This window comes from Sarcophilus harrisii, chromosome 1 (genome assembly GCF_902635505.1).
Source record: "Sarcophilus harrisii chromosome 1, mSarHar1.11, whole genome shotgun sequence".
NCBI lineage: Eukaryota > Metazoa > Chordata > Mammalia > Dasyuromorphia > Dasyuridae > Sarcophilus > Sarcophilus harrisii.
Window position 1 is genome coordinate 469930518 of NC_045426.1, and position 27687 is coordinate 469958204.

The following is a 27687-nucleotide window of genomic DNA, read 5'->3' on the forward strand; positions in this document are numbered from 1 at the left end:
ATATACAGTTTTATAATCAATGACTTTTTGGGCTTTCTAATTTCTAATAAAATAACACATAGTAGAATGGTGGCTAGGACCAAATATTTTAGTTGGAAAGGTTAGTGAGCCAATCTGTAGAAGAATAGATTTAGGTACTCTTTCCAGTAGTTGATTATGGTTCCAGACCTGGAAAAATGGAGAAAGTGGAAGGTACATAAAACCAGCAAGCAAATAGCCAAGGAATGAAGTGAAAGATATCTAGTTAAACCTAAATTTAGTATCTCACCATGACAACTACATATCAAGATAATGAGGATGGAAAGATTAAGATCTTGTGGAAAATATTTCTTGTTCAGGAAGCATTGTAAGGAGATGACTGGGAAGTAATTTAATATAAAATATACAATTATTATCAAAAAAAAAAAAGTGAACTTACATCTGGAGGAATTCCAGTCTTCCTGGAGAAAGGGGCATATAGGGTTAGAGTTTTAGCTGGGTTTTAAAAGAAAACAATATTTACAAAGTTGTAGAGATAGTATGTTCTAAGCATTGAGGATAATGAATTTGAATGCTTGATAGGAGAACAATAGTTCAGTTTTCTTAAAATTTTTTAGAAGTGTTGTGATATGCTTTGAGTGGAGTAAGGTATAGCCAATGTGAATAAATTTTGGACCCTTAAGTACTGAAATATGAATAGGGTGATGTCAACTTGTCACTAATATTACATTGTAATGTTAAGTCATATACACATAAATATACACACACCCATGTGTGTATCTATGTATGTATGTGTACATATATATTTGTGTATACATAAGATTTTTATCAAGCCCACAATTTGTTTTTTCTAAAGCATTGTACCTATCATAATTGGTAGTAGAATAGAGCCATATATATAAACACTTATACATACATATGTTGTGTATATATATGTTTATATTGATATTATAAAGAGAAATTCGCATGTTCCTGATTCCTTCATTTTTAAATTTAATCATTAAACTATTTGTGTATGTATATGTATAATTTCAAACCTTTTTTAAAATTTATATTAAGTAATTTCCGATAGAATACTACTTGTGATTAATAAATATCAATAGAGAGATCCAGGATGATTTGTCCAACCTAATGCAGATAGTAACAAGAGAGCTGGAATTTGAATCCAGATTCTTTGACTACAGAGACTACATATTTTTCCAGTATATTTTCACCATTCATATAGCCTATTTCTAAAGTACTTCAACAATAGTTTCTTTAAAAGCATTTTTTTTGTGATTTAAAGTGAAATTTTAGCTTAGTTTTCATTTAAACTTTCACAAATTCCAAATTGAAAGGCTCTAAGATGCATGATAATAATTTTCATTTCTTGTATCCCAACTTATATTTAAAATCTTAGATGTATTAAAACTTAAATAATATTGTAATATTAAGTAATATCGTAATATTTTAAGTTTTAATACATCTGAGTATTTTACTATGCCTTATACAGTGTCTGCATTTTTCCAAGTGCTTTATGTTTAACAGAAACGATTAGAAAATCCCCATTTTATTTCATGAGAAAAGAGAAGCCAGGAAAGGTTAGGTGACTTGCCCAAGATCACATTGTTTAAAAGGGTCTGAAACAACATTTATTTTATTTTATTTTTATTTTTTTAATTTTTATTTAATAGCCTTTTATTTACAGGTTATATGCATGGGTAACTTTACAGCATTAACAATTGCCAAACCTCTTATGAAACAATATTTAAAATGAGGTTTTCCCAATTCCAAATCCAGTGCTCTGCCCATTATGCTATGTCTAGTGTTTACTGTATTTATAATTACAATATCCAAATTGTTTTAAAGTCCCAAATCTTGAAGCTCACCAATGAAATTTATTTGCAAAGGAGGACAATGAGAATCATTAACGATCACTTAGTCTTTTTTTATTTTACAAATAAGGAAGTAAATTGATTACCCCACTGTCACATAGCATTCTTACTCTGTAGACACTGAATAAGAGAAAGACTAAAAATAGCCATGTTTGATTAAGGCAAGAGACAACATGATATTAATTCATGAGCTTTGTAAACCTATACTGCAATGTCACTTAGAAATATGTATATTCCTAAGACATAGATCTATTTTTTTGCATTTATATTATGTGTGCACATCAGTACATGTTTTGATCATTAAACCAGATAAAATGTTTATTTCACAATTTTAGATTAACCTCACATAAATATTTCTCATAAAACAAGCTTTTGTTAGTTGAATTCCATAATTTCTACACTCCCTCACTACCACTGCAGAATTTGTAGGTCCTTTGCTTCCACCATTTCGAATTGCATGTTTGCCAAGGTTAATCTCTCTATATATTTGCACAAACTTATTCATTTAACATAAATTAAAGAACAAACTAAATTATAGATCTTCATTTAGTTTTTAGTTCAATTATGTTTAAATAAAAATAAGTTTCACCTCAGCAAAAACTTAATAAAATTATTGAACATAACCATACTAACATTCAGTGACTAAGGAAAGTATTTTGAATGTTTTATCAAGCCTTTTTCATGCTTTTGAGTGATACTTGAATCGTCAAGATAAATGTAATTATCAAATCAAATAAAAAACATTTTAGATATTTTAATCTAAATTTGTTTCTGTTTAGGTACATAAACTATTTAAGGATAATAAACTGTTTGAAGATCATCTCATTTTATATGCTTTACTACTTGTTCAATTTTTTTTTTCCAGATGTCTCAAAGCATGTCTTCAGTTTCTTCAAGGCATTCTGAAAAAATAGCTATTAGAGAGTAAGTATTTACTTTACTTTTGGGAGATTTTTATGTATGTAACCTGTTAGCAAGTAAAATCTCTTAAAAGTGCTAACTTGTTAGAAAAGTCATAGAATTTCAAATTAGAGGAGACTTGAAAAGATATTTAGTCCAAGTTATTGCCTCTGCTATTCAAAAAGTGATTATCCAGCTTTGCTTTTTAAGATAATATGATTTATAAATCACTGTGTTTAGTCAAGTCATCCAAAATAGATAAGTTGTACTTTCTTCCACTTCTTTTCCTAAGCAACACTTTTTATACCTAGATTGTATCACTTTGATAACTTTTCTTTCCCACCATTTGTATATATCTGGGATAAAATATTTTAAAAGGGGAGAGGGAAGTTTTACTGGCACTTTGTTTTATGGAAAGGTCAAATTATAGTGAACTGCTAATGGATCCATAATAATCAGTAAAACTACCAAACGTTTTTAAAAGTTGATTTTTAAAATACCATGTTTACTTATAGATAATAGGTAGGGATAAAATATCAGAAAAATGTTTGCAAAATTACACCATTTTTCTCAGAATCAAATAATTTAAGTGGACTTTTGAGGATATATTTAGTCATATTTGAGGATATATTTACTTACGTGATTTGCTACAATGGAAAGAATATTAGATTTATAGTCAGAGTATTTGGACTCAAATATGATTCCTCCTAGTGATTATAAAGCATTAGACAAGTCATTCCACTTCTATAGATCCTACTTTGTTGATCTCTTAAATACAATTAAATGAGTGTTAAAAATCTTAAATTAAAAAAAGTTTAAAAGTCTTAAAATTAAAATCTTAATCTCTAGGTGACTCAATAGATAACAGCTCTATACCTGAAGTTAGGAAGACTTGAGTTCAAATCTACACTCAAGACACTTAATAGCTGTGTGACCCTGATACTACTCCAGTATCCTAGTCAAGAAAATCTCATTCACAGTATGGTCCATAGTATCCCGAAGTGTCAAGAAGAACTGAATAACAGCAAAAATTTATCTTCAGATCTAAAAATTAGTTAAACTTTCACAATGTGGTTATAAACCACTATCAAGTATAGTAAAACTCTACTACTTTTATTTAGTTTTCAGGTTGGAGATTTGGTTCTCATTATCTTGGATGAACGTCATGACAATTATGTATTATTTACTGTTAGCCCAACTTTATACTTCCTGCATTCAGAGTCTCTTACTGCATTGGACCTCAAACCAGGTGAGTGTGGTAAGTGTCTCATTTTAAACTAAAATATGATGCTTAATTATCAGCAATTATCAGTTTCTGTTTAATTAAAGACAGTCACTTTTTTTTAGAATTGTTAGAGATCTAAAAGTCCCAGAATTTAGTATGCTAATTCAGTGTAGTACAAATATTTACCCCCCAAAAAAATGTCTTGCTTAATAAATCTGTGTTCAAAATAAACAGCTGACAAATATTCTTGAAAGTGTATTATGCCAAGATACTGCCAAACACTGAGATGTCCTTTAGGAAACTTGTCAAATTCAATCTTCAAAGAAAAATATGAAGTAAAAGAAGCCTAGAAATTAGGAATTATAAACCATGAATTCTTGTCCTACCTTGGACTCTGTGTAATCCTGAATATGTTATTTAACTTTTCTGGGCACCAATTTTTCTCAGCTATAAAATGAGAAATAATATGAAAAAATATCATAACTGTTTAGAATACTGTAGTGTATTGTTTGACAGTTTTTAACAGTTGTGATACTATTTTGTAAATTTTAACCAGCATATTTGATTAACTGAAACATAGTCAATTCAGGTCTTAATTTCAGTGTTACTTCTTAATGTAGAGGTAACTGTATTCTTAAAAGCCTGTGCCAGTCAACCTTAATTATCTAACAAATGAGAGAGGCCTCAAATACAGATAAGTTACCCGATTCAGCCTTGTACGTACATAAAAATGACTCCCACAGAATGAGACTGCTTTTGCACAACCGTTACCTCCCTGAGGTTATGGTCTTCTTCGAAAACGAAGGAAAAGCAGTCATATATATTATACATTCTAAGAATTATACATGCTATACCCCATTTTGTTTTTATGAACTTAACATACACTAAATAGATGAGCATTTCCAAATACATATAATAGAATAGAAAAAAAGGATTACTCACAAAACTTCAAGTCTCATAATGTGCTTTTAAATAAGTAAGCATATATAAAATAATTCCAGCATGTGAGTTTTGAAGGTATCCTGGTTGTTTTCCTTTGTCTGTAATGTATAAATGTAAAATCGTATAAATGTAAAATCGTGTAACTGCTTTTTCCCAGGTAGTAAAATTGAGAAAATAGTCATTAAGTTTTTTATATTCATAGCCTCCTATCTGGCTACTCAGGAGTCACTCCTCTGGTATTTAATGTAGTCCATAACGGTCTAAGGTTCGAAGAACTTCTAATCTTTCCTTGAAGATTTCCAGTCCACTGTAGTATCATGGATAGATCTGGACTATCCTAGTAGATAGACTGGAAGACTTGGGTTGAAATTCTGTCCAAGGATTTCATTCTTGTACTCAACTTAAAATCTATTCTAAAAGCTCAGTCTGTCTGGAAGTGCTGCCTATTTTCCTACAATATTCTCAGCTCCACTTTGTTGACTGAGGCGACAGGCTCATAGAGGCTATTTGAATCTGCCTCTATGGTATTTAGCAACAAGTAATTCTACAACTACTTGATACCTGGGCAAGTCAGGTTGAGAAAGTACTGACTAGCATTAATACAAGGAATTTTTTCACTTGGTATTTACACCAATGAAATTTCAAATGCAGTCGCTACCCTTATTCTAGGCCATTATTTTCAGCTTCCATGTAGTATAACTTAAGTTGGTAGGTAGCCACAAAGATCAATCCAGAGAGCTCTATTCCTCCATTAAGCAGAAGTTTAGAGAAATGAAGGAGTCCACTTCTGAGTCCATTGGACTTTTAGTCTAGATTTTTCAATTTAACTTCCAGGCATGAATTAGAAAAAAAAAAAAACTGGGGCAATAGAAAGGGGAGATCTATATACTAACTATCTATGGGCAAATAACTTCACTTCTTAGGGGGCCTCCTTCTTTAAAACGAGATTTAGACTAATGATCTTTTCAGTTTGCTACCTTAACCTTGTATACATTTTACAGATAAAATATGAAGAGATAAATAAATTCTATTTTAAATATCTCCTCCTTGGGTTAGTGAGTTATCTAATGAAATATGCATTATGGGGATGCATTATTGTGCTGAAATACACTAGCTGTAAAAAGAAAGTTTATTATTTAATTTATAATGTGAATATCTGTTCTTTTGTTTTTTATACTTTAAAGATGGTGGGGAAGAGCATTCCACTTGTTAAGATTAGGTGGAGTAGTGATCATCAGAACCATTAAATTTCACAGAATTTGATAATTGAAACGGACTTCAGTAAATATCCTAATTTAGCTTATACAGCAAAGGAAAATTCTTCACCATAACATACCCAGCAGTAGGGACCTCAACATTGTTCTAGGTAGCCCATTCTGCTTTAGGACAGCTTTTTAATTATCAGGAAATTTTTCATGAGAGCAAGCCCAAACTTGCCTCTTAGCAACTTCTATTTACTTTTTCTTGTTTTGTTCTCTAGGACCAAGGATCAAGTGGGGTGGTGGTGGAGGGAATGTAATTATCCTTCTGTATAACAACCCTTCATAATAGTCAAGTGTTCTTGTTCCTAAAGTTGTTCATTCATCTAACAAGTTAGTGCCCCTGTCACTGTCGTCCATCACTTACTCAAAAAAGTGGTAGCTTTGAGAATTGAGGAGAGTTCTTCCATTTCCTTTCATTCTGCCCTTCTCCATTTAATTTGGACCTTTCTACTGTAAAAATATTTTATTTGCTGCACCTGGTAATCTGACTGGCTCTTGTCTATTTTTTTCCCCAGATAAAATCTTGGTTAGTCAGTAGGTGGCACTCTTATGCCATTGTGGAATTCTTCGATGTAGGTTTTCAGACCCTTCTATATTGATTTTAAAATATTGCATATTCCATTCAAGTTCTGCCTTTCTAGGAGAGGTGGTAGTCATTAAAAGCATTGTCCGCAAGTATTTTTCTTGTTTCATGTTATAAATTAATAATTTAAGAATTTTAATTTTTTTTCTTTTTAAAGAACAAGTGTTATAAAAGTGCTTTATAGGAGATCTTATTTTTAAAATGAAATTAATGCTATAACTTATTAGCTTCAGGTACATCTAGAAGACCGTGGGTACTTGGAAAAGTAATGGAAAAGGAATATTGTCAAGCCAAAAAGGTAAAACAAAATATAGGATGTGTTATAAAAAGCATAGAGTTGGTAAAGAAAATGCTTTATGTAAAAATTGTAATAGTCACTTCCTATCCAGTGAAACCCAAGAAAATAAATCCTTTGACTGTAATTCTAATTAATCCTAGCAAATAATCTTAATAGGTATGTACTATTTACCATAAGTAGGATAGACAGATAAGCAATTCTGATACCTCTTGAAAAATTATTTCTTGTTTTGTTCCTATTGAGTCAGTAGTTTATAAAGAGTAGCTCCATAAATTAATGGTAATCAGAAGGGAGCTCTGTTTTGGTACAGAAATATTTTCCTATTTGTCTATCAAACTTCCTTAGTGAAGATGCAGGAAAATTATTTCATGATTTAAAATAAACCAGGTTTATTGTCAATAATTTATAATTGGTATGCATGTATATGTCTCTTTCGGTCTCTCTCACATATCTAGGAAGTGTTAAATGTCTGAGGCCAGATTTGAACTCGGGTCCTCTTGACTTCAGGGCTGGTGCTGTCTCTACTGTGCCACCTAGCTACCCCCATATGTCTCATTTTTAATAGCATCATTCATTCTATTGTTGCTACTGAAGACTCACTCTAATTCTCTGTAATTACTACAGGACTAGTAGTACTATACAGTCCTTCAATTACATGTAGAAGTATTGTCTTACCTTAGCTTCAATAAGCAACAAGTAACATGATAAAATATTTCTTCTCTCTCTTTTAGGCACAAAACAGATTTAAAGTTCCTTTGGGTACCAAATTTTACAGAGTTAAAGCTGTGCCGTGGAACAAGAAAGTTTAACTCTCACAGGAAATTCATTTCATTTTGTCATATTTTCTCTACCTTGTCCTACAGTGTTCATCCATCACTCCAAAAATAGGCCATCTTTTTTATACAGAAGTCAATATGACAATATACTTCATTGATGTACAACATTTATTTTTTAACAAATTACATTTTAGAAACAAGAAATTCATCATATCCCTTGGCTGAATTACAGTTTTTTACCCAGATGACTCTAGAAATGCGGACCAAATTAGTTCATTTTCTCAAAGGGCATATCCTATACATTGTGGCTTACAAATTAGCCATATTAATTGCCTGTTAAATATACATTAGCTCGAACTTAGATGTTAACTGTTACCATTATTACCAGCATTTGTCCTTTTGTGAAATCGTTATCAGGATACTTGCTCTCTTTAACACATTCTTTATAATATATATAAATTCTTCAAAACTATTTAAAAGAGGAGTGTCATTGCATGCAGATAATCATATAATTTTCTTCAACATGAGTTTGCCTCTGTAGATAACTACCACAACTTGTTTCATTATTTTTTTAAATGCCCTTTGATGTTTCAAGAAAGAAAAAAAAAAAACCCTACAATTGGATTGACTGATTTTAAGATCAGCCACAGGTAATCAGCAATCTTCAAAGCACTTTCGATGGATTGATCATATAGATTCTGAAGGGAAGAATCTGTGCCATTGACAGTTTTAAATGTAAGCACATGAACCTTCCCAATAACACAGAAGTCTTGTATTAATCTATTTAGAAAAATCATATTGATGAAATTGTAATTCATGGTTGAGTTCAGGAAAAAAAAAACACTCATTGTACATTAACCATATGAAAGTCATTTAAGTAACAAATTATTGTATTGTAAAAGACATGTAGAATTTTAAAACAATAAAGATTTGAACCTGTAAATGTGTGTGCCTTTTAAAGAAAATGGTAAGTTTTTTAATAAATTTGAGTGAATGCTAGAGAGCGTGACAAGATTTTTCTGTATCATAGCACAGAAAGACATCTGTTACAGAAATGGTATTCTTTATTTTACAGGATAAAGCAGTGTTTTCCCAAGAAATAGAAATGAATCGTGGCAAACTCCCTTTTCTCAAAACAGCAACTGTTAAGCAAAGGCATTTCAATGAGTTATTGAGTTAGAGAGGATAGTATTTCGGTAATGTTGCTATAGGACAATAATGAAGTTACTCATTTGCATAAAATATTTAACAGTATTTCTTCACAAAAGAGTTGAATGTTTTTTTTTTTTAAGATGTGTGTCTAATAGAACAGAAAGTAAATGGAATGAATACAACAGTGTAAAAAAATCCTGAGTTTGACAACATTAATAAATGAATGAATGATTTGAAATGTTTCTATTCAATCTGTCCATGACTTTTTAGTACAAAAGAAATAGCTCACAAATGGTTTTATAATGCATCTGTTTTCATCTGAGAAATAGATTTTTCTCCTTAAGGCAAAGCAAAGCACAAAAATAAACTAAATTTGATTGCAGTTGTGAAAAGTTACCAGACAGGCAGTTGCAGTGTCACATAGACATATCTCGAAAGAATAAGATATTCATAGTTGGTGGTGTGGTACTAAAGTTTGTTAGTTTGGCAACAGACCCATGTTTTTAATGTTAGTGAGTTAGCCTTTTAATGTTTAATTTCTTCCCAGTTAACCGCAGAAAATTGTTAACAAAGTTCATCAGTTTTGCTGGTGTCACATTAAGTTGAAAATTTGAATTTTCTTCCTTTGGATTAATGAAAGAATACTTGTTGAGTGTTCAGTGTACTGTAGACTGTAGTGCATTCCACACATTTTTTATCCTGTATAGTTCTAGATTGAAATTTTATATCACTTGTTACATGCAAAGCACTGTTGGTAATACCCATATAAATTACAGTTTAGATCCTGAGAATTTATTTCAAAACAAATTATTTAAAATTTACAAAGCACAACTTTATTTAAATTTAAAGAATCCTAATCACCCGAGATGAATTGGGTTGGTTTCACTAAAAGCACATGTTTGACCTATTTCAGATGGCTTACTGTCTTGAGGTAAGGGAAGTTAAAGTAGAGAGAAAAAATTTGGAACACGCAATCTTGCAAAAATGAATGTTAAACTATCAAGGAAAAATGTTTAGGAAAGAGAATGTGGAATATTATGATTGAAGTAATGTTAATTTCTGTTTGCAAGTAATATAATAAACATTCATCTCCACAGTGAAAGACAAAATTTGTTAGCTGTTTCCTATTGAGGTATACAGGTAGATCTAATCTCTTTTTTACAAATGAAGGTAATATCTCTGTTGGAGTGTCTCACCCAAAATGAAATAAGTAAGACAAACCGCTAGCATTCCTGTCACATCAGACTGCCTTTGAATCCCCAGCAGTGAAATTAAATGACTTCTTTAGTTGCCAACAATTTAAATTATGGACAAGAGAGAAGGGGGATGGAGGGATAGAAATGAATGGGAAATAGCCTGGAAAATGATATAATTATCACTACCAACTGCAACTACTCAAGTTCACTCCTAATCTGTTGTGATCTGATCTCAAAATTAGTCTGTAATGGTGGGAGTTATAAATCATTTTTTAAGCCTGCATTTGTGTCAAAGAAAAATAACCATACATAATATTCTCTAAATTTGAAAGATTTATGAGTGCCACAAGAATCTGTCATTTTGGCAACATAGGGAAATCTGGAGTGGAAAAGTCTTTCCAACAATGCAGTCCAAAAAGATGTAGCTAATAAAATGGAGCTGTCAGTCACATAAAAGATTAAATGACTTGTCCAAGGAGACACAGTTGATTTCAGATGAGATTTATATCCAAGTAATCCTAAAATCTGAAGCCTGCACTCTTACTGCCTGCATAGAAAACATTTGTAAAGTACTTATTTTTGAAACACGTTTTCAGACAAAGAGGCTCCAAAATATCTGGAATGGAATAAGCATTTATATGCCCCCTTTTCTGTGCCAACAAATACTAAATTTGATCCTCACAATAATCCTGCAAAATAAATGCTGTTGTTCTATATTAAAAGTGAGGAAATTGAGGCAGACAGAGGTAAGGCACTTTTCTGGAATTAGTGTCTTGAAATCTAATTTGAACCAAGTCCTTCCCAACTACGGATCCAGCTCTGTCCATTGTGCCAATTAGACTTCTCTGCTTTAGCTTAATTACGTTAGTTTAGGGGACTGCGTGAAGAATGGAACAATTGAAGTTCTTCAATTTTCAATGAGAATAAACTAATGAAAAAATCTTTTCGGTAATTTTAGGTTAAGGGAGAGTATTTCTGTGATGTCAAGATACTTCTCATTTAGGGGCATGGAGTATAAGGGCATTGCTTTCATATGCCAAATTCAGCAAAGCTCAAACCTTTCATATTACTATTGAGAATTTACAAAACTTGGGAATTTAATGATCCTCCCCTCGATAATTGGCTAATGTGAAGTTCCTTTTAGAAATTGTAACTCATTTTCCTGAAATGTATTTCTTCTACTGACCAGTATTTCAATGTTAACATGGCCAACAATTCTGTATATCTTACCTCAGTCACTTCACAAAGTCCCGTGGGACTTTTATTTCTTCTTAAAATGAAGGTAGTTGTATTGAAGTTGAAGTTAGATCCGTGTTTTCTTCAATTTATGTTGGTGGAACTGATTTTTTTTGCACCCGTGTACATTACAGTTTTATTGTCTTTTAGCTTAGTGCTCTAGCCTTTCAAGATCCTTTTGGTTCTTAATTTTATCATCCATTATTTTACTTTTCCACCCCCAGCTTTTCTATCTTTATCGTAGTCACAAATAAAAATGCTGACTCTTATACAGTCGCATATAGTTCTATATAGGATACTCCACTAGAGACCTTTATCTAGATTGACACCAATTTTAAAAATCTTGATTTCAGATGTAACTTCATCTGATTGTATCATAATTGATATCTTTCCCATCTTCACAAGAATATATGAAATAATTCAAACGTTTTGCTAAAACGTAAGGAAATTGGGTCCATGGCATTTTCATCTAGTTTAGGAAATCTGTTAACAAAGGAAATAAGGTTAGTCTGACTTGACTATATCAAGTTATGCTGGCTCACTGTAACTGCTACTTTCTAGATATTTGTTGTCCCTCCCATAAGTAATTTGTTTTAGAATTGTCCCAGTAATTGAAATCCACCTCACTGACCTATTATTATAGAGTCCATTTCCCTTTCTTGAAAAGTTAGACATTTACCCTTTTGTATAAGACATATACCCTTGTGTATAAGCTCTCTTCTTTTATAGTATAAAGGCCATTTTTACAGAGAAAACTAATAGAACAAGGATTGTGCATCTTTGCTTTCTGTTATGTTTTCCTTGTCCCATGTACTCCTGAGCAAAGTCCTATCCCTTCTTTGATTATCTCCTAGTGCACCTGAAAAACAAAGTAAGGCAAAACAAAAACAAAATAAAAAAAAAATGTTTCTTTCTCTAGGTTTTGCTTATCTGGACATTAGCATTTATATCTTTTTTTTTTTTTTTTTTTTTTTTTTTTTTTTTTTACAAAAGACTGTCACATTCTTGCATTCATCTTTGACCTGGCTTTATTTCCAGTTTCTATACATTTATAAATTTAGCTTGGTGTGTTCCCTGGATATCCACATCTTATTTTCCTTTCTCATTTGGAATTTTTTCCCCTTTTTAATCATTTGAATTTCATTCCTTACCATCCCTCTTTCCCCTGATGTCTTTAAAAATTCTTAAAATCTAGGATTCATCTCAAACCGTGCCCAAATTTCTTTAACCATATGCCCCAGTTTGGGTGTTATACCCAAAGCTTGCCATTCCACTTCAGCTACCAGTTACTGTCTATTCATGAAAAAGGGATGCAGAATAAAATTTGCCATTGTTGATTCCTTCATCTTTTAAAAATTTTTTATTTTAATGTCATATTTTTAAAATTATGTTTAAAGTCGGTTTTCAGTATTAATTTTTGTAGCATTTTGAGTTCCAAACTTTTTTAGCTCTCCCCTCTGCAAGGTAGCAAACACTTTGATATAGGTTGTACATGTATAATTATTTTAAATTTTAACATATTGGCCATGTTGGGAAAGAAGAATCAGTACAAAAGGGGAAAATCATGAGAAAAACCCCCAACCAGTTAGATTTTCCATTTAAGTCCGAGATAACCATTGAAATTTAATCTGCATTCTTGCCTTCAGACTTCTAGTTCCTTTTGATTCTACCCCTTACAACTAACTTTGGACAGTTGTGTGTAGACAGTGGAAGCCATGGAGTTTACTATTGGTTCTTTTTTTGAATTTGGTCTCCTGTGAATTTCTGAGTATCTCAATTGTTATTTTTCCTTATTGCTAGAATATCTAACTTAAGGAAAATACATAATTTATTTTTAGTTCAAATTCCTTAAATTAGACTTGAATGACAACTGTCCAATATATGTCCAAGAATGTCATCCCAATATTATAAGTAACCTTTTGTTTAAACGATTCTGCTTTTTTAAAGCAGTAAGTAGAATTTGGATCAGTGTCAGAACCTGGACTTCCTAAAATTTCTCCCATTTTTTTTTTCAAATTTTTTCTCAAATTCAACCTTCAACTACTTCACTAATCTAAATCCCTCCTACTCAACTTCTTTCTTTTGGATACAAATGCCTTCTCTTTAAGTTGAAAGGGGGAAAAATCATTTAATCTATTTATGAAGTGGTCAGTTTAGACCTTTAACCAAAAATTCAATAAGCAAAATGAATGCTGAGATCTCTGAAGCAACAGTCCTGCATTGTGATTCCGTTATGTGATTACTGGAAAACACTGCAAGCTCTGTTAATTCAGAATCATTAACCTGTCCCTAAAGGAACTCATAACTCTTCCCTAAAAGTTACAAAAACATTAATGTAGGAATATATTTCATAGAGATCAGTTTTCACATTATAACATTATAGCATTATAACAGCTGTGAGTCTGGTTAAAGTCCTTATCACAGTTCTGATGAATTTTTTTTCTAATTAACTTTCTAGAAGTCATGAACAAAAAGCAAGGAGACAGGAGCAGAGTAAAGGTGATTCCAGGGAAATGGACATTAAAAAAAAGCAAAATCCGCACTAAACAGAAGGCCATCAAAAGACCAGAATGTGGACAGGGACACATTCTATCAGTTGCTCAGGCTTCCAACCTAGGTGTTCTCATCCATTCCTAATTCTATCTCTTACTCCCTTATCCAATCTGTTGGCAAAGACCTGTCATTGTTTTTTTTGTAACATTTATATGTGCCTCCTCTCTTATAGTGCCTTGGTGCAACCCCACATGTCTAGATTAATGTCATAATTGACTGGTCAGCTTTCCAAAAGTTTCCCACTCTTCCCACTCCAGACCATCTTTCGTTTAGCCTAGAGCTAAATTTTATTAAAGTACAAGTATGATTGTCACTTTTCTACACAAACTCCTGTGGCTCCCTATCACCTTTGGGATTAAATTTAAAAAATCCTCTGACATGTAAAACTTCATAGCATAAATCTTATATTTTCAGTCTTATGATATCCCTCCCATTAATCCTTCACTCATATACTCAGAATCAGTGACATTAGCCTCTGCTGTTTCTGGAACAAACAGGGGCTACCTTTTGTCTTTTTTCCTATCCCCAGTTCTTAGAACGGTGCCTGACACATAGTAGGTACTTAATAAGTGCATATAGATTGAGTGATTTGACTGATCAAAATCTGTGATGCTCACATAGGTAAGTCATGCAATCAGTAGAGGATCTGGACCTTTAGGTTTAACAGATCAATAATGCAAACACTATTTTCCATGTTATTCAAAAGTTGAAGAAGTAATATCTAGAAATAGTGGATTCTCTGTCTCTGTCAGTGATGTTTTGAAATTGTTGGGATTCCTGTATAAAGATTAGATGAGATGCTATTCTGAAGTTTCAGCTATTCTGAAGCTCTGTCTAATTGGGAATAAATAATAATAATAATAAAATGACAGGGAAGTTGGTGAAATGTCAAGGACAACAAAAAGCACTCTTTTTGTTTATCAGGAGGGAAAGGAGAAGATATTGATGAGTTGGGAAGAAGAAAGCAACTAGGATAGTGAAAGACCTTGAGTTTATGACGTAAGAAAATCAGTTGAACATGAAGACATGTTTCACCAGGGTAAGGAGCCACTAGTTGGTGCTGGATAGAGAACCAGAATGAATTTTATGGGTCCAAGTAGGGATATAGTCAGACTAGATGCTAAGGACCCCTCCAATCTGGGTTATTCTAGCAGATATTTACCAGCTGGTTTTCTGTATGTGTGTGAAGGAGAAAGAGGTACTCACAACAAACTTTTAAGTTTATTCTGCATTAATGTTTCCTCCACCACTTTAAGTCTAGACATTCTATAAGCCCCCCACCTCCCTCCGAAAAAATTAAGTCCTGATTTGTAGTATTTGCCAGATTTCTGAGGTGTAAATACTCACATTGAGAATTTACTGATATGATTCATCTCCAGCACAGCCCTATTTCCAAACTATTGTGTGAGTTTATTTCTTACTCAAGGTCATGCAATAGTAAATTTCAGAAGAAATTAAAATTCAAGTTTCTCACTCAAAAACTAGTGTGCTTTCCATGACACCTTGTCACCATTACCTTCATATCCACCAAACATTATTATTTTATTGTTAAAAATCTTAAACTGAAACATTTTGCTTTATGGAAAAAACTGGGAAGACTTACATGAGTTGATGGAGAATGAATTTAGCAGATCCATAAGAACATGCTACATAATAATAATATTGAACAATTGTGAATGATTTAATTATTCTTGTCAATACATTGATCCAACACATTCCCACAGGACTCATGATGAAAATTCCTATCTGCCTGCAGAGGAACTGATGGATACAAATGCAGATGAAGCATGCTAATTTTTTTGTTGTTCAAGTTTTTTTTTCCCCCCCACAAAATGACGAACATGGAAATGTTTTGTATGATTACACATGCGTATCAGATTGCTTAATTACCTTAGGGTGGGGGGAAAGAAGAGAGAGAATTTGGAACTCAATTTTCCCCAAAAATGGATGTTAAAAATTGTTTTTACATGTAATTGGAGGGAAATGAAATATTAAAAAAAAAAAACATTCTGGTTTAGCCAAAATTTAAAAAAAAACCAAAAAACTTGTCATGCTGTTTATAATCTTTATGTATATGTAAAATGTAGATTCTTTTTTTTTTAATTTTTATTTAATAGCCTTTTATTTACAGGATATAAACATGGGTAACTTTACAGCATTAACAATTGCCAAACCTCTTGTTCCAATTTTTCACCTCTTACCCCCCCCACCCCCACCCCCTCTCCTAGATGGCAGGATGACCAATAGATGTTAAATATATTAAAATATAAATTAGATACATAATAAGTATACCCGACCAAAACGTTATTTTGCTGTAGAAAAAGAATCATACTCTGAAATATTGTACAATTAGCTTGTGAAGGAAATCAAAAATGCAGGTGTGCATAAATATAGGGATTGGGAATTCAATGTAATGGTTTTTAGTCATCTCCCAGAGTTCTTTTTCTGGGCATAGCTAGTTCAGTTCATTACTGCTCCATTAGAAATGATTTGGTTGATCTCGTTGCTGAGGATGGCCTGGTCCATCAGAACTGGTCATCATATAGTATTGTTGTTGAAGTATATAATGATCTCCTGGTCCTGCTCATTTCACTCAGCATCAGTTCATGTAAGTCTGTCCAGGCCTTTCTGAAATTATCCTGTTGGTCATTTCTTACAGAACAGTAATATTCCATAATTTTTATATACCACAATTTATTCAACCATTCTCCAACTGATGGACATCCATTCAGTTTCCAGTTTTTAGCCACTACAAAAAGGGCTGCCACAAACATTCGTGCACATACAGGTCCCTTTCCCTTCTTTATAATCTCTTTGGGATATAATCCCAGTAGTAACACTGCTGGATCAAAGGGTATGCACAGTTTGATAACTTTTTGAGCATAGTTCCAAACTACTCTCCAAAATGGTTGGATTCGTTCACAACTCCACCAACAATGCATCAATGTCCCAGTTTTCCTGCATCCCCTCCAACAATCATCATTATTTTTTCCTGTCATCTTAGCCAATCTGACAGGTGTGTAGTGGTATAAAATGTAGATTCTTAACAAATTCTTAACATGGTGACAATGAGTTTGAGTAGTCAGCTTTAAATTATGTTATTTACATATTTGCTAGATGGCTCAGACATAATGATGGGGAATGTGTCCATCTCTTTGTTTTATATACTTCCTCAAATAAAAAGTCATAGTTGTTGTGACTTTAGAAGTAGCATGGCTAGATAATAAAAACTCCAATCTTGAGGTTCTAGTTCCAACTATGTAAATAACAGAGTGACCTAGTAAATGCCTTAAGCTCATTTGAAAGATAAGGATAATAATGTTTGTAGCATCAATCCTATGGAGCATTCTTAAATGCACTTTGTAATCTTAACATACTTTTTAAGGATGAGATGATTCTTATAAGCAGCCTTAGTATAAAAGGAAAGTTAGTAAACATTCTCAATTCGTCAGAATACCAGATAAATCTTCATAAAAATCTTTGGATATTATGATAATCCCAAATCCCTCCTTTGCAATTTCTGGGAAAACCTCACTGTATTCCAATCTCAATCCCTGGATTCTTTAGGTATTGTTAACAATAGACAATTGACACATTTCCTGTTCAAGTTCTGAATGGCATTCAAATGCTGGGATTTTTTTTTTTAATGTTTAAATTTTTAAAAATGTTTATTGATATTTTTTCTTTCTTTTTTTTTTTTTTAAGAAAATCATTATCAATTCTCAATGATTCTTGCTCCTCTCCCTCTGTAGATCTCTCCCCTTGTAAAAAAAAAAAAAAAGTACAGTTAAGTGAAGTAAAGCAACAAATTGATCATTTCTGACAATATATGCTACCTTGTGTACCTACAGTCCATCATTTCTCTACTAAAAAGCAGGAGGCATACTTCACTTGACTGAAATTATAATTGATCATTTCATTAATTAGAGTCCTAAAGGATTATTTTCCTATATTATCAGCATCACTTCAGAATGATCTTTCCAGTTCCATTCATCTAGTGATCAACAATGCTTCTTATGAAAACATTCAGTTGCATAATCTTTGAAACTATAATGCCCTTATTCATTCAGTATCCTCAAAGCATGCTGATAAAAATTATAGTAATGATTAATTTATGTTTTATTCATTGTGGTACTGATATTGCATGGTTAGTGGAGTTTCATTCCCTTTGTAATTTTGTTGTAGAATTGGTGTAAACAGAAGTTTGATTGACCATCTCAATCTTAGAATAAAAATCCAGGCATTCACATTCTAGACCATAAATTTATTTTACTTAAAAAAGGGTAATGCCTCTACTGACTACCACATGAGTAACTTGTTCCTGCAATCTATCAATAGTTTGCTAAACCACCTGAAACTTCTGTGTACTACTATCATTGAACACCAACTCACCAGTCTTTCAGCTATCGCTGTATATATGAGGATCCCATTTATAAATCAGTGTATTCATATTTTAAAAAAACCTATATTTATTTGACTAATTAAAAATGATATTCTAGATATCTAAGAAACAAGCACATAGCCATTAACTTACTCATTTATGACAACACATTTATATAGCAGCTGTGAGCCCTTTTTACCTTCCATGAACAGCTGAATTTTGTAAACACTCCCAATTCAATGCTATTTTTTGAATCATCTTTTCCCATGAATAGATGGATAGGGAATGATTAGTCTTTTTCCCTCCTTTTATGGGAGTTTTTGGCATGTCGATTATCTCCTTTTATAGTACTTTGTATGTGTGAACATATTCATTTAAATAAACTAAATTACTCAATGTCTGAATCTGGAGACATCTTGGGCCCAACTATTATACATGTGTTTTTAAAACATTTATTTCAGCTTCCTACTCTTAAAAATTCCAGTACCAATAATTTACACATACACACTCCACCCCCAACACTTTGCTGGTGTTATGAAAAGAACACTCAATTTGGAATAGGAAAGACCATAGCTTTGCTATTATCTCTATGATCATGGCCAAATAAGTCCCTTGTCTTCAGTTTCCTCCTCCATTAAATAAAAGGATTGAACTATTATGTGTATATATTTATATGTTTCACATATATATGTATATATATATATATAAAACATTTATAATGTTTCTGTTATATTGTAAAAGGAAAATTCTTATGAGCCCTTCCAGTTTACCAACTTCTTATAAGACATTTTGAACTTGATGTCCCATAGAAATATCAAACTCAACATTTCAAAAGCAGAATTCATCATTTTCCTCCCAAACCTACATTTCCTTTTGGCTTCCTTATATTTTGAGAATACTACCATCCCATCAGTCACATTTATCCATAATCTCAGAGTTCTCTTTAATTCTCCAATCTCCTTCAGTTCACATATGCAAACATTTTCCAAGATTTGCTGATTCTATCACTATAACATTTCTTGAAAATGTCTTCTCTCTAATCGTGTTTTTCATTCTCATTGTGACATCTATTCCATCCACCCTTCATTACAACTTCAATGGCTGGACTTCTCTCCCTCTCCTTCCTCAACTTTATGGGAGAAAAAATTCATTTCTATACTATTTTCTACTCTGGAATCCCTTGCCCTCTTGTCCTACCATTACTCATGCTTAGCTAAATTCCAATGCTTGGTTACTCTCACCAACTTCCTCTTTTAATTCTATTCATGTGTTATATGAATGGTACTAAAAAAAAAAAAAAAACCCATCAAATTGTATTTACTAGTTCAACTGCAAAATTGTGTTATTTAATCTCAATTGGGGTCTCCAGGGCAGTAAGTCAATCATTGTGTTCCTCCCTAGTTGATTCATTATCCCACTGCCCACAACAGCAATTCTAAACCTCTCCTCTAGCCTCATTTAGTATTCCTTCACCTCACTCTCTCAGCCAAGGACCTTGCTTCATATTTCACACACAAATATATATATATATATATTATTGAGACTGTTTGTCAAGACTTCTCCCCTCTTTCTCATTTCATCTCATTCAGGTATCTTTTTGCATTCTAATGTTAGGAGATGGTAAGTCTTCTTGCCTAAGTCAACTCCTCTACATATGTCTGTATTCTCACCCCTTCACAACATCTCCAGTAGCTTGCCCCTACTATTATACCCACTCAATCTTTAATCTACTGCCACCTACTGCTTACTTCCTTGTTGTCTCTATAAGTGTCCATGTATCTTCAGTCATTAAAGAAACTCCTCTTTAGATTATCCATCTATGCTGGTTATTACTCTACATCTCTTCCTTAACATGACTTTTTTTTTTTTTTTTTTTTTTTTTTTTTTTGCTAAGGTAATTGGGATTAAGTAACTTGCTCAGGGTCACATAACTAGGAAGTGTTAACTGTCTGAGGTCACATTTGAACTCAGGTCCTTCTGACTTCGGGGCTGGTGCTCTTAAGATGACTTTTTTTTTTTTAAACTGTCTATAGTAGATAGTAGATGCTTCTACTTCCTCTACTTCCACTCCCTTCTAAACCCTTTGTAATACACAATCAAACATAATTATTCAACTGAAATACTTTCCTTCAAAATTGACAGTGATCTCTTAATTTCTAAATCTAAAGGCTTTTGCTTAAGGCTGATATCTCCTGAAGTCTGCAGCTTTTGACAATTCTGATCTCCTCATCAAGTTTTCATAACACTAAGACCCCCTTCTCACTTAAGTTTCAGTTTCACATCACTAACTGCCTTTTGGATATTTAAAGGTGGATGTCGGCATAAGAATTTCAAATTCAATATTTCCCAAACAGAAATCATTATCTTTCCTGTCCAAAAAATCTTTTCCAAAGTCAAGAATACTGCCTTGATGGTAGAACCAAGATAGCAGAGAGTAGACAGAACATTGCCTAAACTCTTCCTGGCTTCCCTCAGAATCAACATTAGAGCAAACCTCTAAACAAATTTAGGAGTGATGAAACCCACAAACATTCAGAGTGTAATAATTTTTCAGTTTTAAATATCTTGGAAGAATTTCAGGAAAGGTCTGTATCAACTGGGCAGGGGAGAATGTGGCCCAGTGCAGATGCTTTGCAGACAAACTGGGTTTAGGGAATCTAGTGGGAAGCTCTTAACCATAATACAGCAACATTGATTACTTTGTCCTGGTTCAGAAGGCCAGATCAGCAGATTAGTTGGGATTCCTCCAACATAACCATAGATGGCAAATTGTGAGCTCCTGTGAACCCCATCTTTTTGTTTTGTTTTGTTTGCTGAGGCAATTGGGGTTAAGTGACTTGCCCAGGGTAACACAGCCAGGAAGTGTTAAGTGTCTGAGGTCAGATTTGAACTCAGGTCCTCCTGACTTCAGGGCTGGTGCTCTATCCACTGCACCATCTAGCTGCCCGTGAACCCCATCTTGAGAGGTGGAAATTGGCCAGGTCACTCAGTGCAGTGGTGAAGCCTGCAGCACCTGCTTTAGCACAATCAGTGAATAACCCCCTTCTGCACTGCAGTGGAAGCTCAGGACAGTTTGCCCCGTGCTCTAAAAATAGACCTCAATCTTTAAAATTGAGCAAAAAAGCAAAAAAGGGCTCTGAGCATAGAAAGCTGCTAATGAGACAGGGAAGACCAGAAAACAAACCCAGAAGATGACAGTAAATGCAAAATGCTTGCAGATGAAGCTCCAAAAAGAGATAGTGAACTGGTCTCCAATTCAAAAGGCTTTCTTAAAAGAGTTCAACAAGAATCTAAAAAGAGATATAGAAGAAAAATGAGCAAAAGAACTGAGAGCATTGAAGGAGAGTTATGGGGGGTAGGAGTGGGGAAGTCAGCACATTGGAAAAGGAACACAATGAGACATCAAGAATCAGTAAAAAAAAAAAAAAATCCAAAAATAGAAGAGAATGTAAAATACTTCATTGATATTCCAATATTTCTTATTGGGGAAAAAAAAAAACTGACCTGGAAAATAGAGCCAGGAGAGAGAATCTAAGAATTATTGGACTATCTGAAAGTCATGATGAAAAGTCTGGACAACATCTTTTAAGAAGTCATCAAGGAAAACTGCCCTGATATGCTAGAATCAGAGGGTAAAATAGTCATTGAAAGAATCTACTGAGACCTCAAAATGAAAACTCCCAGGATATTATAAATTATAGAATTATCAGAATTAATTAGAGAATTTTGAAATCAAGGAGAAAATACTTAAAGCAGCCAGAAAGAAACAATTCATATTTCAAGGAACCATAATCAGGATTACCCAAGACCTAGTTACTTCTGCATTAAAGGATTGGAAGGCCTGAAATATAATATTCCAGAAGGTAAAGGAGCTTGGACTGCAACCACCCAACAAAATTAAGCATTATTTTTCAAGGGAAAAGATGGGCATTCAATGAAATAGAGGATTTTCAGTTATTTCTGATGAAAAGACCAGAGCTGAACAAAAAATTGATCTCAAAATATAACTCAAGAGAAACATAAAAAGATAAACAGAAGGAAAAAAAAGTACATTTTAAAGGTTAAAATTTTTACAACCCTATGTGGGAAGAAGATACATGCAACTTCTTAACTGTATCATTTTCAGTGCAATTATAGTTATTTTGACTTTAATATGATATTATAAAAAAGAAAGTAGAGGTGGAAAAGGAATGAATTGTTCTAAGAGGAAAAGGGGAGATAAAATGTGGTAAATTATGCCTCATGAAGAGGGAAGAAGCACAAAAGACCTATTATAGTTGAGGAAAAGGGAAGGAACCTTAATCTTATCAGATTTGACTCAAAGTAGGATAACATACGTATTTAATTTGTTATAGAAATTTTGTATCACTCTATAGAGTAGTAAAAGGTGAAAGGGAAAAGGAAAGGGGAGGCTAATAGAAGGGAGGGCAAAAATAAAAGAAGAAAGGGATAAGAAAGAGAGGGACCTGAAAAAAGGGAGGACAGATTTAGGGAGACAGTGAACATAAGCAATACGCTGGTGAGGAGGGAAAGAGTGAAAGGAGAGAAAAAATATATAACTTAGAAAAAATAGGATGGCAGAAAATATAGAATTAGTAATCTTAATTGTGAACATGAATAGGATGAACTCTCTCATAAAACAGAAGTGGATAGCAGACTGGATTAAAAGTCAGATTCCTGAAATATGTTGTTTACAAAATACACATTTGAAGCATAGAGATGCATACACAATAAACGTAAAAGGCTGGAACAGGATCTATTATGTTTCAGCTGAAGTTAAAAAAAAAAAAAGCAAGGGTAGTGATCGTAAGCTCAGATCAAGCGAAAACAAAAATAAATCTAATTAAAAGACATAAGGAAGGAAACTACATCTTGCTAAAGAGACCACAGATAATGAAGAAATATCAATACTAAACGTTTATGTACCAAGTGGAATAGCATCCAAATTCTTGAGTTACAAGAAGAAATAGGCAGCTAAACTATACTAGTGGGGAATCTCAACCTCCCTCTTTCAGAACAAGATAAATCTAACCACAAAATAAACAAAAAAGAAGAAGACAACATAACAAAACTTATAGAATGCAGCCAAAGCAATTCTTAGAGGAAATTTTATAATAGTACTATCTATGACATCCTTCCAGGCTTTTGAGGTATATAAGGATATTTGCTGCTACTGCTAGGACTCAGACTATGAGGTTTATGTAGCAGTTTATTCTGCTGCTCTTTTTTTGGGGGGGGGAGGGCTCAGTATTCTCTCCTGACAATGTTTGCTATACTTTTATTATTCCTGATGCCTTTTCCCCTAGTTTCAACATTTGGCTAATAAGCCAATCTGGGCCATTTATTCAGTAAATATCTGAATATCCCTCTGAAAGGTTCTATATCACTCATTCTTCTCCAGATTAAAGCAACATGTTACGTGATAGCATAGGATTTGGTGATAACTATTTTCCTTATTTGATCCATCTCTTTTATTTTCTAGTTCCTGTTTAGTTATGATGTTCAATATGGTGTAGGTTGTTGAGGTGTGATCCTAGTATAAATAGCAGCTCCTTACCAGGAAAAATGTTATGTGCATTGTGGGATTTCCAAGAAGACATTTTGACTAAATCGCCTATAATGGGATTTGATACATAGCCAGGTAGTTTAGGATGGAATTATCAGCATGGAAGATCCTGAGAACTTGCTTTGAGACTGAAAAACTGAAAAATGCCCAGATATTTTGTGTTGACTCATTAAATGGCAGTGAGAAGTTTTTCTCAATTGGATTTTTAGCCAAAACTGTCTGAATCTTTTAAAATGGCCTAACAAGAATATTTCATACTTTTTCTTAAAGGTCATTCATAGGAGATCATACTTTGTGGTAAAGGAGGAAGGTCTTATAGTCTCTCTTCTCCCCTTCCTCCACTTTTGTTGTGGTTTCTCCAAGAGGACCATGACATCAGGAAAGTGATGCCATAATTTGCAAGTGAATTTGATTTAGGTGAGGGAGAGCCATACAAAGTCACCAGCCTCTCTCTCTCTCCTCTCCAACCCCCAAACATGTGGTTCTGAAAAAAAATTGCCTCAGAGTTTTTGATCTTTTTCTTTTTCCTTTTTTGTTCTAAGTATTGAAAGTAACACCACGTTTATGGAATGGGGATTCAGGAATACAGAAATTCTTATGGTGTGTTATCCAATCATATAGTGAATCACTAGGCTGCAAGGATTAGGGATGTTAGTTTAGCAGAGCTTTGGACTTGAACTTGTAGGATCAATGCTATGTAGAAAATGAACTACATTGTAAACTTAACTAATTCCCAACTTGACCCAGAGACTGATGTAATGTGTGAGAATTAGGGTCTTAAAGTATTGGGTGATGGTGGTGAGAATGTGTTTGTCCTTGGTCCTGGGAGTTAAAGAACTGGGGGTGAGGTAAAATTTAACAGGTCTGGCGCTCAGAGAGGGGCCAGCAAACTGTTACAATCTATTATGAATAGTTATAAACAGATACACTTGAAATTGTTATGTGTAGATGCCCTGAATTCAACTGAAACAAGGACACATCCCGAGTAAAGGCAATCTTAGGTTAACATTACTTTATTATGAGATGTAAGTAAATACAATGGAAAGCATTACTATATTCACTGTGTTTCTCCGGGGACCCAAAACTTAATAAATATGTGTCATTAAAAGGAATGAGAATAATCTATTCTAAAAACTCTTTAGGTAGCAACATTCTGATTTAACAAGGAATAAACTTCCCCATTTTTCCTAAACACCCAGCCATTAAGGAATCTTGGTCTGATAGATGGCTGCTGTTAACATGAGCACTTGAGGCACTGCATTACAAAGACATGATGTAATAACTAACAAAACAAAAGAGGACTGGACAAAACATTCAAAGTAGTGAACACATTGAAACTAATTTAGACTAAACAAGTAACTCTTCTGCTAGATAAAGGCATAGGAATATAAAGAGAGCAGCCAAGAACATTTATTATGCATTACTTGTTTTATTTGATATGATCAAATCATATTCTGATCCCTTTATATATTTCATATTATTTTCTCCAGATAGTCATGTCTGGTATAGCACCAAGAAAGTCTTTGAACTATAAATCTCAGGTTGTATTTTCTACTTTTTCCACAATTTGTCTATAATGCCTATTCACAAATGCTCAATTAAGGTTGACACCTGGAAATCAAAACATTTTAACTCATCCTGGGATAAAGAGTTCATGAACAAATTTAATATTAAACGAAAGTAGCTAGATTCACAAAGTTACACAAGCCAAATTGCCAAAGGATGAGGAATATGATGTGATGACAAGATTAAGTAGTTTTTTCTAAGAGATATAGAAGAACTGACTATAACTACTCTCTGAAAGATAGTTTAACTCAAAATGGAAAGGCTTGTGAACAGATTGTGGGAGGAAGGGGAATGTTAATCCATTAAACAGATAAAAATACAGAATTGTCTTATATTCTGTGTTGTTTCCTTATAATTTTGTATTACTTGTAGAGGAGTGTCATAAAAGGAGACAGATAAAGAAATCGAGAATTTTGAAGAACCTGAGAAGATACTCTAAATTATTACAACATATATAATAGTATTTCAAATATTCATTGCAAAGAATAACACAAGGAAGGATGATGAAAAATATGTTGGCAAATATACTTAGATATCAAGAAACCCCTTTATCTTCCCCAAAGTACAATCTGATCCAGTGACACTAGCTTCCAGGCTATTCCACAGATGAGATTCTCCATTTCTGCTCTGGGCATTTTCTTTGGCTGTTCCCCTCATTCAGGAACATTCTTCTCCTCCACTCTGACTACAGATCTCTCTGGCTTTAAGTTCCAAATAAAATCCCATCTTCTACAGGAAGTTTTCTTTAATCCCTCTTAATTCCAGTGTATTTTCTCAATTATTTAATTTTTATTCTGTAAAAAATTTGTGTGTGTATATAGGTATGTGTGTATAAACAGAGATAGACATATTTGTTTATCTATCTATCTATCTATCTATCCATCTATCTATCTATCTATCTATCTATCTTTCTTTCTTTCTATCTATCATCTGCTGTCTACCATCATCTAGTAGGGTTGTCTGCCCAACACTTAGCACAATGTCTAGCACATAGTAGACAATAAATATTTATCAACTGACTGATTTGGAAAAAAATTATTATTAGGAAGTCCTTTTGTGGGAATGGTGGAAAACTGTGTGGGGGTGTGTGGAATTATGAACATCTTCTACTAATAAGGCACTTCATAAACATGCTAAATAATTTAGGTTGTACAGTATGTAGAACATGGGCCTATATACTGTATAATTTAGCTTCCTTGGACATGGATTAAAATCTAATCTCCAACACTCACTAACTAACTGTATGATCCTAGACAAGTCACTTAACCTCTCTCTGGCTAGTTTCCAAATTTGTAAAATGGGTATAATTATAGTACCTATCTCTGAGAGCTGTTTTGAGGATTAAATTAGTTAAAAATTATAAAGCACTTAGCACAGGGTTTGGAAGATGATGTGTACTATATAAATGTTAGTTATTACTAATATTGTTGACAAATTTCTGAAAAGTATGTCATACTTATTCATCTTATATTTTCTACATCATTATTTTACAGGTACCTTATATTTTGTAACATAGTGTAGAGGAAATAAGTGTCAGAAGATCTTGGTTTAACTTCTTTCTAGGAAGTGATACTTAGGCACCAAATAAAATAGAACTTAATTTATAATATTTAATACTATAAAATAGTAACTCAATAAAAATAGGAATAATTTCCTCATCCTTTTATTGCTATATTTGTATATGTTTAATCACAGTTTCTTCCTGTATAAGAACCTACCTTTTTAATACTAGTATTCTTCTGGAGAAACCATATGACTATGAACTATAGAATATTAGCCTCTTTGAGGAATCAAAATTTCAGACTACCTAAAGGCCAATGGAGAAACATGGGGGAGGGGGAGATGAAAAAGTAGATTGTAGCTTATTTCCAGCAATGCCATGTTCAACAGGTAAGAAAATGGGATGAGTATTGGATTTGGCATGTAAGAACTTGGGTTCAAATTCTGCCTTTACTATTTACCACTAGTGTGCTCTTATAGAGGTTACTTTAACTCTCTAGACCTTGATCACCTCTTAGGTAGACCTCTGAGGTCCCACTCAGCATTAAATTTATGATAGCTTGCTCAATGACTTTCTATTCAAGGAGCACAGGGAGAAAGATCCTTATGTCAACCTTATAATACTATGAATGGTTTTCCTTCTTTGACTATTACTACTCCCTTAACAAAGATTAAAAATATATCTTTTTTTCACCCTA

At 33.1% G+C, this 27687-nt stretch overlaps 1 protein-coding gene across 2 annotated transcripts in view; it reads left to right on the forward strand.

Annotated features, from left to right (window-relative positions):
• RB1CC1 (RB1 inducible coiled-coil 1) overlaps nt 1-8782 on the forward strand; it is a 65501-nt gene extending 56719 nt beyond the window's left edge. Inside the window, exons 21-24 of one of the 2 annotated variants that reach the window (XM_031946402.1) lie at nt 2719-2777; nt 3875-4011; nt 6993-7063; nt 7795-8782. In XM_031946402.1, the coding sequence (XP_031802262.1) occupies nt 2719-2777; nt 3875-4011; nt 6993-7063; nt 7795-7872 (345 nt within the window). In that variant the 3' untranslated portion in view covers nt 7873-8782. The remainder of the gene's footprint in view (nt 1-2718; nt 2778-3874; nt 4012-6992; nt 7064-7794) is intronic. The other variant, XM_031946403.1, reaches the window with a different exon arrangement.
• Nucleotides 8783-27687: the final 18905 nt, after the last annotated feature.